This window comes from Emydura macquarii, unplaced genomic scaffold (genome assembly GCF_026122565.2).
Source record: "Emydura macquarii macquarii isolate MOO-44397 ecotype Brisbane River unplaced genomic scaffold, CSIRO-AGI_Emac_v2 contig_1230, whole genome shotgun sequence".
In the NCBI taxonomy this organism is placed as follows: domain Eukaryota; kingdom Metazoa; phylum Chordata; order Testudines; family Chelidae; genus Emydura; species Emydura macquarii.
The window spans coordinates 6,723,582-6,742,059 of NW_027131367.1; the positions used below are offsets into that span (position 1 = coordinate 6,723,582).

Here is an 18,478-nt window from a genome sequence, read left to right on the forward strand (position 1 = left end):
TGTAGGATAGTGTTGGGTTGGCACTGCCCGCGGTCGTTTGATCCAAATGTGTAATAGAAAACTGGCATTCCCTGCAGCAGACAATAATGATTTTCGTCCGAGGCTTCTAAAATTGATGTTTCACTTTGTAATCTCATCAATAAGGGAAGACAGGAGGCTGAAGGAGGAAGCTACTAGTGGACCCCTGCAATGCAAGACCAGACTGTTGATGTAGAGGTAGGGGGACCAGCCAGAACCATCTATCCTCCCGCTGCGATCAACATCTCCTGCTCTAAGCGCGTGCTCAGAGCAGAGAGGAACAAAAGTGCTGTTGGCACAAACGCTCTGCACTAAAAAGCCTCTGCTGTAATGCTGCCAGCTTCTTGTACGGTGGAAGCCTATGTTACATGACAACAAAACACTAACAGTATAGAAACATCCCCGTGCATACCGTTTCTGGGACTGGGGGGAGGAAGGAAGGCAGCAAAAGCCTGGACTGCCTTGACAAGTACTCTCAAATATTTAAGCACTTCACCTTCCAATGGTGCACTGGAAATGCTTTTACAAATCACCAGGGAATGTTATTGCTGACAAGAACCGAGCATGGTGAAGGAGTTAAAGATAATCTAATGGAGTTTGTGGCTTTATCCAGATAAGGCCTTGAGGGCTGCAACACATGGTCAAAAAAAAACCCAGGAAGAAAATAATCCTTGAAATACGAATTCCAATAGCAGCGAAGTAGAATCAACCTTATCCCTGGTGCCCAGGATGTTGGGAAAGTTCAGATCCAGGTCTGAAGATCACTGGTCAGTCTAGTCTCTCTTATGGGCTTGAACTGGCAGCTTGACTCTGCATGTCCTTTCTTCCTTAGGAAAGTTCAGCTCTAGATCTGAAGATCACTGGTCAGGCCCGCCTTTAACTAGAAAGCCCAGAATAACCCCAGTGGCATGACTGCTAAGCTAGTCACCTACTGAGTTTTAAAGAGATGGATAGCTGTATGACCGATCATGATAGGGTTTTGCTCTGGATGTTAACATATAAGGTTTGTCAGATCCTATGTTTCAAGGCAGTAAGTCATTGCTTGCAGTGGTCAGGAAGAAATGTTAGCCCGCAGAACACTTTCAAACAGATGTGTCCAATTGGAGGATTATTGAAGGATGGGATGGGAAGAAGGTACTACCTCAGGGAAGAGGGATAATTGCTTTCCTCTGAAACGTTGTGTATTGCCCATTTCTAGAGTCAGGCTACTGGACCCACTAATCTGATCTGGTGTTGAAAATCCTACATTCTTAGGTAGTTACAAATAACTTTAGTGAAATACTACCTAACTTAGGTACTTGTCTGCCCCCCAGTACCATGGTATCTGAGCAGCCCACAGTCTTGTAACATATTTATCCTCACAAAACCCTTGTGATGTAGGCAAGTGCTATTATCCCCATTTTACTGATGAGAACTGAGGCACAGATACTGAGTGACTTGACCAAGGTCACACAGGAAGTGTGTTGTGAAACTTTGACCCTGGTTGCTGGCTAGTCCTGGGACCATTCTGCCTCTGACCACATCACTACTACATCTCTAACTGGGGTTATTCATTATTATTGGACCAAATCCCAAAGTCCTCACTCAAGTTCTTACTGAAATTATGTGATTGAGCGAGGCTCCTTCACGAGAATTGACTCATTTCTAATGTACCCATTAAAACGTATACCAGTGAGCCTTTGAGTGAGCGAAGAATAGTTCTATTGGCTTAATGCTGTATTGCATCTTGCCCTCAGAAGGTGTCCAAAAGCGCTTTTCACTAAGGAGTTAGATTATTAGGCAGTGAGAGTGGTTTATACCTATCTCTGGTGGAAGCCAGAGTAGAAGGGAAATATTCCGTGTCCCTTTCTGGAGAGGGTAAGGGATAGCCCCAGTGTGCTGGCAAACATGGCATCTCTGTGAAAGGCTATCCATATGAGATATTACTGTGCATATGATGTGGCTTACACCCTGATCAGTATCTAGCTGCCACTGTATCATTCCTTGTCCAGTTCTATGGGAAATGTTTAAAAAGATATTGGTATGCTATGTAGATACTGGAGATGATGGGCCATTAAATTATAATATTAGACATTTTCCTGGAATCATCTGTCTTCTTTTACATTTCACAGCTTTTGTACTTTCTGTATGCCGTTACCACTTGCTGTGGGAAGGCACTGCATATTTTGTTTAATCTCAGTTTTGGTACATTCCTTAATTACTTTATTTCTGTTTTAATTGGTTCAAGCAAACAGAAGACTTTGCGGCGGTGCTAATAAGGAAGAGATGCTTTTATGCTCACCATGTTTCCTGGCTGACCATTTTTCTACAGCCTCCATGTGAGCTGGTTTGAATTTTGCACAAATCTGATTTCAAAGTTTAGTCCTATGATAAAATAGTTGTTGCATTTTTTGAGTCATTTCTGCCACGAACTTTGTTACTGCAGCTTACTGCAGTTTATATAGCCAAAAAAAGAGGAAAAACAATAATTTGGGTGATACCCAATATATCACTGGAGTTCTTGACTGTAAATTCGAGCCACACAGAGATTTTTACACTTTTTAATGTAACAAATGTACCCAGCCTGTTGCTCATAATAGCTATACAATATACTAGGTGTTAGACAAGAACCTGAACCAAAACCCTTGATTTGAATCACAACAAACTTATTTGGAGAGAAGTCTTGGAATCCAGACTTTGATTCAGATCCAAATGTCACCGCTGCCTATTCCTTCTTAACAAGCCAAACAGAAACCCCAGATCCCAACACCTCTGAAAGTTGGCCGGGGATTTGAAATCTAGATCTACTCTAGAAATTTATGACTTGGGGCAATTTTCAATGCGTAGCTTCATCATGTGTACCAGGTGTTTGTATTCTTTCATGTACATTTGTTGGTGGTGAAAGGTTCCAGAGACATATCACTGGAAAATGAGTCTCTGTCCATAGAACCAGAACAGCATGGGCAGCAGCAGTGCAATATTTCCCCATAACGCCCTGTCAATATGTTTCAAACCCTACATGAAAGGGAGCACCTTAAAGGATGACATAGAAGTCCAAGTCTCTTTATCCATCCAGTTCTTGGCCTCTCTGCTCACACTGCCAAAAATGGCCTCATTAAATAAAGCAAAATTTGTTATGGAGGCACCTGTCCTTCAGGAACAAAACTGAGCCCACTGAGTCACTTCACATAAACTAAAAAACAGCTGACAGATTAGAACAAGTTGGGCTGTATTTGAATCCCTGATGGAGAGGTGAACAGCTCTAGAACTCAATGTGAATACCCTGAATTACCCAGTTTGTCCTACAGCTGTTGCCACTAAAAAGTCAGCATTTATGAATAATGACCGCATCATACTCTCTGCAATAACGCAGTCATTTCGTGTTTGTAACACGGGGCAATGCTTCGTTAATTGTGTGTGTGTGGGGGGGTGTCGCAAGTTGTGGAAAATGTTGACATAAAAACAAAACAGCCCTCTACTGCACATAGCTTGTAAAAATGAATAGGAGGAAAAACCATGTCTGAATATAGAAATTGGTACAGCCTGACACAACCAAGCACCCCAAAGAAATGACCATCCCAATGTCAGATGCTCAGAGAGTATGTTGTGCTGGTAGACAGTTACTTTCATTTCATGATCTACTGTAAAAATAAGCATCAAGATTTTTAAAAACTATATTTTGGACAGATTGCCTCATTTAAGAGCCATAAAAGAGCAGCAAATCAATCTGGAGCGAACAAAGGGCAGTAGCGCAAAATACACTTGGTAGATACTAATTCACAACTAAACTGCTGTGACTCATCTTGCAGACAATTCAGGTGGCTCATTTACGCACACAGGATGAGCTATTTAGCTGTTGTTTAGAGCCATTGAAATGCATTACAGCGAATATTCCCAAGCAGTTATCACAATTAAAGTAGCCCTGGCCACTTATCAGGGGAATGAATTAAATGGGCCGAGTTGCAGAGAGACCACAGAGCACAACAGAAGTCCCCTTGGTTTTTAGTCATTCTTTACTAGAAAATCCTTGTAATCATTATTATTATGAGTAAAGTAAATCCACAACTATATATCCTAGGAGGCGCAGCTGTGCTCCTGCTAAAATGGTATTAACGGATGATTTTCAAATCTGTCTTCTGTCAGCACCAGACACTTGTGTGCAGTAGATAATTTGCCCTGGATGGATTTTATTCCCGACTGTGAAAGCAGCGGTTAATGAATAACAGAAATACAGAGACTGAGCTGCACCATTGGGTCCTGCTGCTGCAATAAACCCTTTGTGGACGGATCCGTGGGTCGACGTAGAGTCTAGATTATCGTGTTGGTGTGAGGAAATTGCTGACCAAAATCCTGCAGGAGAATAACTGCTTCATGAGGAGGGGGGAAAAATGGAGCAGAACGAGCAGCAGACTATTTCGAAAGGTTCTTTTTCTGTGTGCATTCAATGTCTTTTTTGTGTTGTTCTCATTTAGGAATCTACAAAGGACATTGCTTCCGAATCAACCACTTCCCTGAGGACAATGACTATGACCATGACAGCTCAGAATACCTTCTCCGTAAGTAACATACCTCCTTATCAAGGATAAGCCGTAGGGACAGCTGAGCCTGTTGGGATAGCTAGACACAAACCTTCCTCTATTCCTTACCTCAGAACCCCAGGAGATTGTCCCACACTGGCAGCCTGGATACAAAGAACCCCCAAACTTTGGAGATGTTTGAAATCGGAGCCTAGATCCATCCCCCCCCCCCCCCCAGCCCCAAGTACACAGTTGTCTGGTCAGATGCGAGGTCGGGGAAGAACATTCTAGGTCTCAAGGCAGCAGTTCACTGCTCGGTTATCTCAGAGCACGTGGAGTTCAGTGTCTGCACGTCACTGAGCCCGCAGTAATCCCTAGGACGTTGTTTGGTAGGAAGCAGTCCCCTGCCTCATTTTCCCAAAGCTTTAGTGCCACTGCAACTTACCACACCCCAAGGAAGTAATTAAGCCCCTGTGGCCACATGGTAGCAGATAGCGCAAGATGAAAAGCAGGTGTTTCAGAAAAAGAACGAAGAGAAATAAAACAGTCTCCCTGAGGGAGGAGTTGGTTTGAATCAAGAGAGCCCCAAAGCAAGAGAGCCAAGGAGTTTCTGAACTTAGCCTAGGAATTTTCCTCATTCATAGGCATCAACAGTGGAGTGGGGAAGGAAGCCCACCGGGAGCCTGTGGGGCAGCCAGGTTCCTGTCAGGGAGCTGCCAGTGGAACTCCCACAGGGCCCCTCTTCGGTCGGCGGAAGCGCTCTCGGTGAGGATGCGCACCGCCGACCCCAGGAGGGTAGAGTGGACATGAGCCCCTGCAGTAATCACGTCCCTATTGTAGACATACACTAAGCTTGAGAGCTCGTCTCTCTCACCACCAGACGCTGGTCCAATAAAAGATATTACTTCATCCATCTTGTCTCTTTAATAGCCTGGGCCCAACCCAGCTCCAACACTGCATAACAATGAGTTAGACACCCAGCCTGCTCAGGTGCTTTGTGACTCTCACTAGGCACCTAGCTGCATATTTAGGGGCTCAAATACCTTTGTAAGTACGGCCCTTAGACCTTGAACCTGCAGCGTGCTCCACACGGGTGGACCCCCTCTGTTCAAAGGTCCAGATTCAGCACGCCAGCCCAGTTCAGCAGCGCACTTAAGCATATGCTTAACTCCTGTTCATATCAATGGCACATAAGCATTGGTTTCATTGCTGTGTGAAGTTGGGGCCCCAGTGAGCCCCACTGAATGCAATGGGGCTCTGCATTGGAACAGCAGCTTGCAGGATCGGGGCCCGTGGATAACGGTACACAACCCACTGCTACGTGCGTGCGAATTGCCTGTGCTGTTAGAGACGCTCTGTTGCACAATGGTCTGCAGTTTCCGGTTTTGAAAATATAGCCCACACCATTCCTGTAGCTACCCCCTTCCAGGGGAAAGTAAAAACCAGAACAGACTGGTAGAGTTTTCTGATCCCTGTGGGAAGAAGTGCGGCATGGTGCTTCACCAGAGGTGTCATAATGGATAGTGGTGCAGAAAATTCTATGCGAGGAGACAGGACAGTAAACAAGAAAAAAAATAGAGGCGAAAGCAAAAATTGGATTCCCTTAATATTTTTTGATGTGTTGTCATTTTATTACCAGTATGGGGAGACATATGTAAACTCTGCACAGTACACATGAGCTGCTTTTAAATTTCACAACCAAAAATACATGTTGTAGAAGGAAAACTCTGTACTAGTGTGTGGGAAGAAACTGCCATGTTTTGACTCCCTTTGTGTTAATTAACCAATAAAGAAAATATTATCTGTGGTGCTAATTATTAGGAGTAGAACAGCCCACGCTGTGAATTTGGCTTGTATTCTCTAGTAATAGTGCAACGTTTTAAGGAAGTCCTTTTAGTTTAAGTGAAATCATTAGGAACAGCATGAAGGGGTGGGGGGAATGAACGGGACCCTTTATTACTATGAATTTTCTGCCTTTGACTAAGATATTCATGAATGACTAAGTCTTTGGGTGCAAAGCACCTTAAACGGCACAGATAGTCCAAGAGTGGACGTTCAGCATTTCTGAAAAATTGCCCCACTTTACCCCATCCCAGGATGGGCACCCCACAACTGACACACCTCAAAACAGATCACGAGTTGCTTTTGAAAATCTTGGCCATCGGTCCTTATATTGTACGTTACATTGTACCACGAGTAAATGAGGACAGCTGAGTGGCATTCCAATGTTCAGGATGCCCTGGGGAATGGCCTAATGTCCCCATTAACAGGACATGCAGGTTAACAGAAGACACTGTCTATGCTGCAGATCCTACGCTGTATAGCCCCCGGTGTAGACACAGCACGTGCCAAGAGAAGGAGGAGCCATCCAGGGTCGGAACATCACCTTCCTGAACAGCATTGTCTTGGGGTATCATAGTGCTCTTCTGTTGGTATAGTTGCATCTACGGTGCGGGGGTTGTTAGCACAGTTCTCTTGCCAGGGTGTATGATTTTCTTCACATCCCTGACCAATATAGCTATGTCAGTACAAACAGTAAGTGTAGACCAGTCCCAAATAGCAATGCCTCTGTCAGGGAAGCTGCGAGTCCACTGTGTTACTTGAGAGGCACCAGGCGCCAGAAGCAAACACTATCTAGATAGCAACAGTTGTGGTGGATTACATTTTTCAGCTGAAACTTTTTTTTTGGGGGGGGGGGGGGGGGTGTAAAATGCAGATTCAGGTCAATTTAGACATTTTGTGAATTCACCAAATTGTTTTGATCTAAAAAAAACCCCAAACCTGAGAAACTGAAACTTTCAATTTTTTTTAATTCGAAACAACTTTTCATTTCAAAATTTGCTTTCTATTTTATTTTATTTTTAATTATAACAACTCCCCAAATCCAAACAAAACGTTTCCTACAACCTGAAACATGTGCCTTCGGTGTTTTGACATTGCCGGCAAATTAAAAAAACAACAACAGTTATTCACACAGGTCTAAACACCAGAGCTTGTTGCTTGCTGAGTGTGAGCTGCTTGTGCTGCTTTAAGACTCATGAGAGGATGGTACAATGAGTGCAGTGGTTGTGGGAGATGCAAAAGGAAAGGTGGCAGCAGCAGGCTCAGGTGTCTGACCAGGTATCCCAGCAAGAAGTGAGCAAATAATGGGAATATATTTTCCTTGCATATATATTTTCCTTGCATATATTTGAATATATTTTCCTTGCATATTCATCCTGAAACTAGGTCAGGCGGCCTAAAAGTGGGTACACACTGCAGTTCTGGATAGTTTTAAAATTATTTTATCTGAATCAGTTTTATAATTGCTTGGAAAATATCTCCAGCAAAAACAGGCTCTATCTAGCAATGATGCTAAGTAAGGAAGGATGCAAACGTTTCTCACAACTGTAGTTCAAAACAGTTGTGAGTGCTTTGGAAGGGGACAGTCTTTTTGTTCCACGTTTATACAGCACCTAGCACAGTAGGGTCCTGGTCCATGACTAGGGCTCCTAGGTGCTACTCAGTACATAACGATGGCGGTGCTCCTGTTGCGGTCCATGAGAGTTTTTGCCATTAATTACCACGAGAGCTGGATCAAGGCCTACGAGAGCTCTGGTTAACAGCCAGGTCACGAAGTACTTGGCTAACGTGGGAAAACCACTCCCATCACCACTAAAATGAGAAACTTAGCTACATCTGGCCATTTCTCCTCGGGATATGGGCATGATTCACCATGACGGCCAAAGAGAGAACACATCAATTAGGGCAACACACTGCAGTTAGTGCATTCACCTCTCTAGGTCCCCATTACCCAATCAAGTTCTTTAGTGAAGTCTGGGTCCCCACTCTGGTCTTAGCCACCACCAACCCCAGCCCTTAGTGTCCACATGCCTTTGTGCCCCTGTGATGATTTCTCCTTCTCCAGTTAGCACATTGACCTCTCTGTTTCCCTTGTTACAAAACCTCGCTGCCCATCCCCCCCTTATCCCTCTATGTTTTCTGTACAATTCTTGTTTTCCGGATCAGTTGAATGTATTTCACCCCTGCCCAGGCCCTCTTTTCTTTTTTCTTCTGTATCACTATTTCTAGAGTGTTCTACCATATTTCTGCCTCCTCCATCTTCTGTTTGTGTATTCAGCCCTCTTCTTCCTCCTGTTTGTTTGTTTGTTTTTGCTCATTTCATTTACTCCATTTGTTTTCCCCTCCTCATGCCTTTCTTTTGCTCTCTTACCTAGGGGTGCCCTGGTTTTGATGACTGGCCTGCACTGGCGATGTTTAAATTCTCTCACGGTGGCTTAGATACCATGGTGGTGGATGACCTGAAAGTCCCTAAGATATAAATAAATAAAAAGAGTGTGACAAATGATCCCAATTAAATGCAAATATTCAAGATACACTATTCTAACTGTCTTCCTTTCTAAATGTCAGAGAGATTTGAGTCCATTAATATTCTACAGCAGACAGAGAGAGAGATGCTAGCAAGTCTGTAATGAGGATGAAAGGCTTAATTACCTGAATTTGCTGGTATCACACATGTACCAAACCACATCTACATCTCATAAAGCAGCCCACATGGCATTATACGGTTAATAGTCAGCTCATGCATTTTTCAGAGCTTTTGCCTGCAAGATGATGTGGGTTATTCTCTCTAACCTCCTTGGCTGGTGCGTTGTCAAAAATGTTCCACATGCAGCAGCATCAAAAGGCAGGTAATGATAATAGCCCCCAAACTTGCCAGCAGAAATCTCAAAACATTTAGGAGAATCAAATGGAAAGAATATGCAGTCACAGTCACTTTGCCTCCGTCATATCAGCCATTGGCTCATGACCATGGGTCTAAAAACCTGCCTTCAAAAGCAAACACTGTGATAGTTCCAGCAGAGGCTGAGGGTCACCCTGTGGAAATGTGCTTTGTGAGCTCTGGGCTAGCACCTGAAAAGGGATCTGGGCTGATTACGGTCTGTCATGTTATTTCCCTTATATATCCCTCAGGTATTGTCCGTGCCTCCAGTGTATTTCCCATCCTAAGCACAATATTACTATTGCTTGGAGGACTCTGTGTCGGAGCAGGAAGGATTTACAACAGCAAAAACAACATTATCCTCAGTGCTGGGATTCTTTTTGTTGCTGCAGGTATGTTCTTGCCTGAAATGTATTTGTTTAGTAGCATCTCCTTTCGAAATTGGAAATGCAAACACATAGACAAGGCTCAGCAGATAAACAACTTCAGCTATACAGCCGCCTGCAATATGAGCTGTGATGTGCTGAAGAAGCAAGAGCTGGGATTTCTAAAAGAATGGCACTAAGTGCCCAAATCCCATTGAATTTGAAAGTGCAGGAAAGATGGTCCAGTGTTTACGGCACTAGCCTAGGACTTTGGAGACCTGAAATTCAAATACCTGCTTTACCGCAGGCTTCCCATGTGACCAGTGCAACAATTTACCAAGGGTCGTGGTGGATTCTCCCGTCACTGACAATTTTTAAATCAAAACTGGATCTTTTTCCTAAAAGATCGTCCCTAAGAATTATTTTGGGGACATTCTATGACCTGTGTTATATACCAGGTCAGACTAGATGATCACAATCGTCCTTTCTGTCCTTGTAATCACTGAAAACCTTGGGCAAGTCACTTTGGCCCATATCCACAAAGGTGTTCAGGCTCATACCTTTCATTGATTCCACTGAAAATTAGGAGCCTAAATAACTCAGTTTCCAATTTGTAAAATTGAGATAATACTTCCCTATCTCATCGGGGTGTTGTGAGCCTAAAGACATTAGAAGTGCTCAAATACTACAGGAATAGAGACCATGTCAGTACCTTAGCTAGATCGCGTCTAATTCCCTTGGGCTCTTTTGAAGTCCCAGCCAGATGTGTAACCCTTCACGCAGCTCATTTTAAGGACATTTGTCCAAAGGGCCCTACAGTGTTCAAGATACACACGTGCCGTTTGCTGCAGAGGGAGATGGTAAAAGCAGGATAAAAGGAGGTCAAATACTGTTTCTTGAAACCCCTTCAAACTGCACCAAGCCTATAATCTGGGGAGACTGGAACGGGCTTTTTAAGGCTCATTGCCTTTCATACAAGCATTCTGGATGAAAAGCCAGCAGTAGTTATATTTATAGTTTGTTGTGTTTAGAGATTGAGGGCAATCAAGGAAGGTGGGGAGGGAGGCATGGTCAGCCTAGGGACAGAAACATCTCCCCGAAGAGCCTCAATGGTTTGAGTCCTAATGAGGATTTTTCCACTGATTTTAATAACGCTTCTCTTTGGTACTTGAATGTGAAAGTGGTTTTTAAAATGAGTGTTTCCACTCAGCAGATGGGCTTTCCACATTCTATCTTGCTATCAGATGACATGTCCTCTTCCAGCATCTGCGCACAGCGGCGTAAAGAAGAGCGTAGCAGCTTGCTTTACTAGTGAGCACGTTAAAATACCTGTATCTGTCATATAATAGATATCCAGCCTCAGAAGGAAGCTTTTGCATGGGACACCATATCAAATGACAGCAGAATGTCAGTATCATATCGTGCAGCATATCCACAAACAGCACAAATGGGGCTGCTGTCCATGGAAGGAGGAGAGAAACCTGAGTTAAATCCCCTGAGTTAAATCCAAATGACCAAAGAAGGCCTGAATGAAACCCTCCCATGCTAGCCATGTTTGAAATCCCTTTGTTAGAGGCCAAGCTGTGGCCACACTGTTATGCTGGAGAGGCCAAGTTCAAGGCTTAGGAAATGAGCCAAACTAAAATTGTCTTGGATGTTTACACCCATCAGCTTCAGGCCGCCTGAATTATGGAGCCTTCAGACCATCGCTACAAATGACCGTGTGGGAGATTTGAGAAGTGAAACATAGCTTGCAGCACACACGTTGCAGAAATAACGTGTGGGGAGTGGCCATAAATACCTTGAGGGAGCATTTTATGAACATGGTGGTGGATTTCTAAGAGCACAGAGGCTGAATGAACACCGCGTGAGCGTGCGTGAGCTCCCTCTCTGACTGTCAGGGGCTTGCGAGAGCTCCCTGGATACGTACATAATTCCCAGCAGTTTCTGACACACATAAAGCAGTACATTGATCCTCATCATCTCCAGCAAGGTGGCTGTGTTCTGGTTTGCCATTGCCCCTGTGATTTGGTACAAACAGAGCAGATGGCACACTGCATATCAGCCAATTTGATCTGTGGCTCATGGATTTCCTTCACGCATTTTAAACTCCTTCTGCACTTTTAAAATGTGAAAAGTAGCGGCATCGCATGACACACAGGGCCAAAGCCGGCTTGCCTTACGCGCTCCAAACTTCTACCGAAAGCAAGAGGGGAGGAGGATTTAGCTCCCAGACTATACACAGAGCGTCAGGCATTTGCCATTTCCCATAAAATGACTAATAGGTGGGTGGTAATCCCACTCTTTCCCAGGAGTTCAAGGACATCAGCAACTTCATTTTAGGCAAATCTCCTGAGACAAACTAAATTCTTGAAGCATTTTTACAAGGAAATTCTGGAAAGGCACTTAACCTTATGAGTTTTTCCTGGAAGTAAGATTTCTGTGCCCTTCAACTAAGGCCAGTAAATGAGTGTTTTACACTTTGTTAAAGACATTAAAATTAGGTGGTCACGTGGAATCTGAATCAAGCACCTCTCACAGCCAAGGTTTTTCTTTCCCGCAAGTACAGCATCAGAAAATACAACCTGTGACATGCTAGCACATTTTTCACACTAGAGACGTCACAGAGAGTCTTGCTCTGTGAAGTACTTTGAGATCTGTGTATGAAAACTCCTACATATCCCTGGAACAACTTGCACTGAAGTCAATCAAAATATTTCCATTGACTTCCATGAAGGTTGTCTCAGACCTTCCAAGAGTTATTATAAACTACTCAGTGAGATCATGCCTCTAATTTCCAATAGATATGTTTATGCCTCCCCCGCAGACAAACTTTTTATTTTGTTTTGTTCTGAAGTTTTGAGTGCTAATATATTGTTTTACTGTAAACAGTTTACTATAAACTTGCCTTGTAGCAATTTTAAGTTTTCAGATCTAGAGGGTGACTTGCTTTGAGTTTCTGCCTTCCCACCCATAAAGACTAATTCTTTGTTTCTCTTTCCAGGACTAAGTAATATCATAGGGATCATTGTCTATATATCCAGCAATGCAGGTGACCCAAGTGACAAGCGAGATGAGGACAAAAAGAACCATTACAACTATGGCTGGTCTTTTTACTTTGGAGCTTTGTCTTTCATTGTGGCTGAAACCATAGGAGTACTGGCGGTGAACATTTACATTGAGAAAAACAAAGAGTTGAGATTTAAAACCAAGAGGGAATTCCTTAAGACTTCTTCCTCTTCCCCTTATGCCAGGATGCCAAGCTATAGGTACAGGAGGAGGCGATCCAGATCAAGTTCTCGATCTACAGAGCCTTCTCCATCCAGGGACATTTCTCCAGTTGGCATGAAGATTGCCAGTTCCATCCCCATGAATGAAATTTCCATGTACACTCTGTCCAGAGAGCCCTTGAAGATTACAACTGCAGCCAGTTACAATGCAGAACAAGAAGCCAGCTTTCTGCAGGTCCACAACTTTCTTCAGAAGGAATTTAAAGAAGGACTCCACATCAATATGGTTAACAGAAGAACAACACCTGTTTGAAGGGTTTCCTTTCTCTCTCTCTTTTTTTAAGTGTCAGAACAGAATGGATCCTTCTAAATAGAGAAGGAGCAATTTAAAATCCTTCTCAAAATTGGGCATGTGCTGGGGTAGCAAACGGAGACCTTGGAATACCGGAATGGCCTGAAGGTGTTGTATATTCATAGCTGTTTTAAAAGCTATTTGGAGTTTGTTTCATTAAAATTCCTGATGTCACAAGAAAGTAAAAGCAGCTCATGTCCCCGCAGTTTTGTAGTGTATACAATGTGTCAAAGAAACTGGAAAAGAATTAGCTACCAGGGTGTTTTAAAGAATTAAAGAAGAATTGCAGTGTGATTTTTTTTTTAAATAAAGTCCCCTAAAATCATCATAATTCATGGCCAAGTCCAAGGCTGGTCACAAAGGGAGCCTAATGCAGCTCTTCAAAACTATGATCCAGTTTCCTCTGACATAGGGGAAGAGTAAGCTAAGGTCTATCTCAGAAGCAACTGCTGCCTTGAGCAAATAAAATATAGAAGGCAAAACTATTTGCAGCCAGATCGTGCTATGAACTGTAGCGTGCCAATATATTGCATGTAGCATCTGTATAGAGTTGGGCAACCTATAATGATCAATACCGCCTCCACGGTTAGATCCTTGTGTAATAGAACCAAGGAGCTGATGGAGCCCATGCAGATGAAGGAGTCAGAATAGGGTGGAGGCATGCTAAAATAATGAAATGGTGCAAAGCTGAAGCAGACGCTGTTCACACATATTTGCAAATATCATTTCTTGCCTAAAATGTAGAACACTTGAATCATCTCATTGTTAATAGACCTAGTGCCTGATCCTGCGAGATGCTGAGGGTTTCCTGCGTGTACAGTTTGCACCTATATGCTACGGATCGCAGGAACAGGAAATGGAGCTGGTCCTGTGGGAACCAATACCTGTGAAATTGAAGAGTCCATGAGGATTGCACATTACTGTTTTTTCTTGCCACTTCACAAATGCAACACTAATGCTAGCGCAAGGTAAGGTATCTAAGATATGTGTGTAAGAAAAGGGAAAGCTAATCTACTGATCCAATATACTCTTCGGAGTGGAGAACGTTTCTGAAAAATGTGGACTTATAGGTTACGTAATGAACGGCTATTTTAGAAGCTAGAACAAAAATAATTGCAGTTTAGTAGATATTTATTAAACTTTTTATTAGGAAGAAGCACCATGGGGTGCAAGTTGCAGTTGTTTTTATGCTGAAACTGTGATTCAAAGAAATGTAATTTATTCTGGAATGATGAAATTCACTGCGTGCAAAGAGGCCCACAGGACTCTGCACGTAATTTAAGGTGGGGGAAAAAGTGGATTTGTGCTTTTGCATTTGTTTCTTTATGCGTTTTCTAAAAAGGGCTGAAATATTTTCTCTTTTAAATTCCTATTTAATTTTTACGTTAGACATTGTGATGTTCTCCTCAGGGAAGGTGAGTGTCCTCTGTAAGCCAACAGGCTGCTGTGTATTCTGCCTCTTTTCAGCCAGTGGATTTGGTCATTTCTGTGAGTGTCTGGTGAGAAGCCACGTCTCTGTGCAATTGGGATTCACTGAATGCTACCCGCAAGGCAAGATTTAGACTGGCACAATCTCGAGGCGTTTCCTGCTTAGGCAGCCGGACTGGTATGGCAGGGAACTCTCGCACTGTTTAAACTCCAGCAAAGCTCTCTCTCGCTAAGGCGGAGAGGTAACATGGTGGTTTATGGCTCTGGGGACTCTGAGGAGAGCATCAAAGAAATTTAGGCTGGGATTTTCAAGGGAGGCTAAGGGCTTGATCCAAAGGTAATTGAACTCAATGGGAGTCCTTCCATTGACTCCAATGGACTTTGGGCCAAGCCTTATGGGAGCTAAGGACCCAGCTCCTTTGACGAGACCAGCCTTATGTCTGGTCTACACTACACACCTATATCAGTATAACTATGTCACTCAGGGGTGTGAAAAAATCCACACCACTGAGCAATATACTGATACTGACCTAACTCCCATGTAGACAGAGCTACGTCAGCAGGAGAACATTGCGATCACCTCCCAGGGAAGTGGATTAACTATGCCAACAAAAGAGCTCTCTCCCGTCAGCACAGAGCATCGTCATTAAAAGGCTGCATCAGCGCAGCATTTTAAGTGTAGACTTGCCCCTAGTTCTTGTCTGCCCTGAAAACTCTATGGTGACTGGAGGACTAGTGAAACAACATCACAAGAGCCAAGACTGTAAAAGTTAAACAACTGAGAGTAGGAGTTCTTAGCCGGAGTGTTTAAAATGTTTTGTTTGTTAATACCTACTTAACGTCCATGACTGAGTGATATCTTAGGTAAAGGATGTCTTTATTAAATGTTTCATATCTTTCAACCTTTCAATTAAGGCGCAAGAGCGCCTGTAACCTTGAGCTGAGTACTGCAAAAATCCAGGAGGAGCTATCTTGGCATTCCAAATTACGCGAGTTAAAAACAAACAAACCAACAACAAAATCCACAAACAGTGAAGGCCTTCTCGCACCATCATGAAGAAGCAAAATCAGATACAATCCCAATTTTTAAAAAATCCTCGGCTTGTCCTCTTTAAATCCCATTTAGGCCTCAGTCCAGCATTTCAACTCTACTAGAATCTTTGTTCAAGTCCCCTGTACTGGGGGAATTTTACCTTGGCAGCTGAATAGAATAGAATGTAGAGAAGTCTAATTATTCTATGTCAAGGCATTAAGGGGAAAGATATTAATAGCTTTTTAATTATTCAAATGATGATTTAAATGGGGAAAGGAGGGGATTCTTATCTACTTTCCAATACAGAACTTTTTGAGGAAGAGGGATGGGCGGGGGTAGGTGGAGGAAGAGGTATATGCCTAAATTTCTTATACATCTTGAAGAGAATTTTTTTTACATAAATCTTTATGCTTTCAAACAGTAAATTTCCTACCTTTCTGAGATTTCTTAATAATTAAAATTTTATTAGCTACAATAGAGGTAGAAAATCACATTAAAGAAAAGCATTCTGTCTCAGCATGTCATACGAAGTACTTATTAATTTACACCTATTATAGGCAATGTATTTCCAAGTGCAATTCCCCAGAAGTGTTTCCTGTTGTGTTAATAAAGTAAGAGTTAGAAATTAGTCCTCATTTGTGTTTGCTGTAATTTAAAAAAATCATTCCCTTTCAAATCAAGAGTTAGCTGTAGGTTGTCTTTCTAAACTAATGACCATTGTAAAGAAAGCTACAGTGTGAAGTATGGTTTAGGTTCTTTTTGGGTTTTTTTAAAATCACCTTCCTCCTGTGACTGTTTGAAAACAAAAACTGATTCAGGTTGAGGTATGAGCCTTTTTTCTAAAGTGTGAGTCAAACTTGCAGAACCACACATGTATATTTGTACAGTACTTTTACACTGTGTCCACAAAACCTCTCAGCTTCAGGATGCACTTAGCAATGCAGCTGGCCTAGCTGTTGTTTTTAGGCGGATTGTTTTCTCTTAAAATCTAAGCTGTTGTGCCAGTTTCTGGCATTATTTAGATCTCCAGTCTCTGACCACAGGGGCATGGAGTTTCATTAATGTAGCCCTAGAGTTTTTTAGGCCATGTTCTGCAACCCATATTCACATTGCATAGAGTTATTTGGAAAACGGAATTTCAACAGGGGGACACTCATTATGATCAGGGTGCATCATGGGATAGGTAGTCTGGCAAGCGAGCAAGGCCAATAGGAGAGAATTGGGTCATGAAGAACCTAGGACTCCAATTCCAATGATTCACTATGGTGGCGCAGGCAGATGTAGATATTTTATTTCTAGTCAATATTAATGTTTCTCATTGGGTCAAACTGAAACAAAGATTTCATTTCATTTTGGTTTTCCCCAATGAAAGACTCTGCCAAAATCAATTTTTTTTTTGGTGAAAAATGTTGATTAGGGGTATGGAACAGCTTCCATGTAAGGCGAGATTGAAAAAACTAGGCCTGTTCATCTTAGAAAAGAGATGACTACAGGGGTGAGGTGGGGATATGATAGAGGTCTATGCAATCATGAGTGGTGTGCAGAAAGTGAATAAAGAAGTATTGTTTACCCCGTCACATAACAGAAGAACCAGGGGTCACCCAATGAAATTAATAGGCAGGAGATTTAAAACAAACATAAAGAAGTATATCTTCACACAATGCACAGTCCACCTGTGGAACTTGTTACCAGATGACATTGTGAAGGCCAAAACTATAACTGGGCTCGAAAAAGAATTAGAGAAATTCATGGAGGATAGCTCCATCAGTGGCTATTAACCAAGATAGTCAGGGATGCAACCCCATGCTTGGGGTGTCCTTAAGCCTCTGACTGCCAGAAGCTGGGACTGGGCAACAGGAAATGCATCACTCACTAATTTCCCTGGTCTGTTCATTCCCTCTGAATCATTTGGCACCGGCCCATCAGAAGACAGGATACTGGGCTAGATAGATCATTGTTCTGACCCAGTATGGCCATTTTTATGTTATGATTTTGACAAAATCCAGCTTCCCAACCAGACAATATTTCATTCAAAATTTTTCCACCGGCATGCTGTTGAGTCATCTCTTACTCCATGAGTGATCCCTCTGAAATCAATTTGATTATTCTAGGATTAAGGTAAAACACAACACCACTGAGGATAACAGAATTTGCTCCTTTTGTTATATCTGTGTACAATACTGGGCTCTGTGTATAGTACAATGGAGCTTTAATCTCTAATTAGAAATTTTAGCTGCTACCACATTATTAATAATAGTAATCAGGTTCTTTGAAATAATCCTAGCCAGAAAACATAGCATTCAGTATTAACAGACAAAAATACCCCACCGGTATCAGATTTTATTTTCTGAAAAGCAAATCTACATAGAATTATTCAACCATCTCTTCCTGCTTCTCATTCCAGACAGAATAGGGATGAAGATAACAGTCACTTCACATGCTCACTGTTTATTTCTAGCACTAGACCATTTTTGTATTTCTTTGTCTGTTCTTTCTGTATAGGTCACATATCCACAAGGGCTAATCTACCATGTCCCTTGAGGTTATATTTCTGTCTGCAGTTCTAAAGTATTATTTCCAATGTGCATCAGTTCTGCCCATATAACCACAATATGTATACTGTACTTACTGTTATTTTTAAATAAAATGGTTTAAATGTAATCTGTTTGGTGTGGAGAAGGTATATAGATTTTAATTTATAAATTCTTTGGGCTGAATACTTACGAAATGTGGGTTTCCGGCAAAATGGGTATATGTTTTTAATCTTGTAAGTATCCCTTCCAGTAGAAAGATTCTAACCCAGGAGACTATTTCACAGGGTAGTGACATGGAC

General features: G+C 42.4%; 1 protein-coding gene across 1 annotated transcript in view; it reads left to right on the forward strand.

The window, feature by feature from the left end:
* Window positions 1–13,154, forward strand: part of CACNG4 (calcium voltage-gated channel auxiliary subunit gamma 4) — a 49,614-nt gene extending 36,460 nt beyond the window's left edge. Inside the window, exons 2-4 of the mRNA XM_067547808.1 lie at window positions 4,470–4,553; window positions 9,489–9,629; window positions 12,607–13,154. Of these exons, the coding sequence (XP_067403909.1) occupies window positions 4,470–4,553; window positions 9,489–9,629; window positions 12,607–13,145 (764 nt within the window). The 3' untranslated portion in view covers window positions 13,146–13,154. The remainder of the gene's footprint in view (window positions 1–4,469; window positions 4,554–9,488; window positions 9,630–12,606) is intronic.
* The last annotated feature ends 5,324 nt before the right edge of the window (window positions 13,155–18,478 follow it).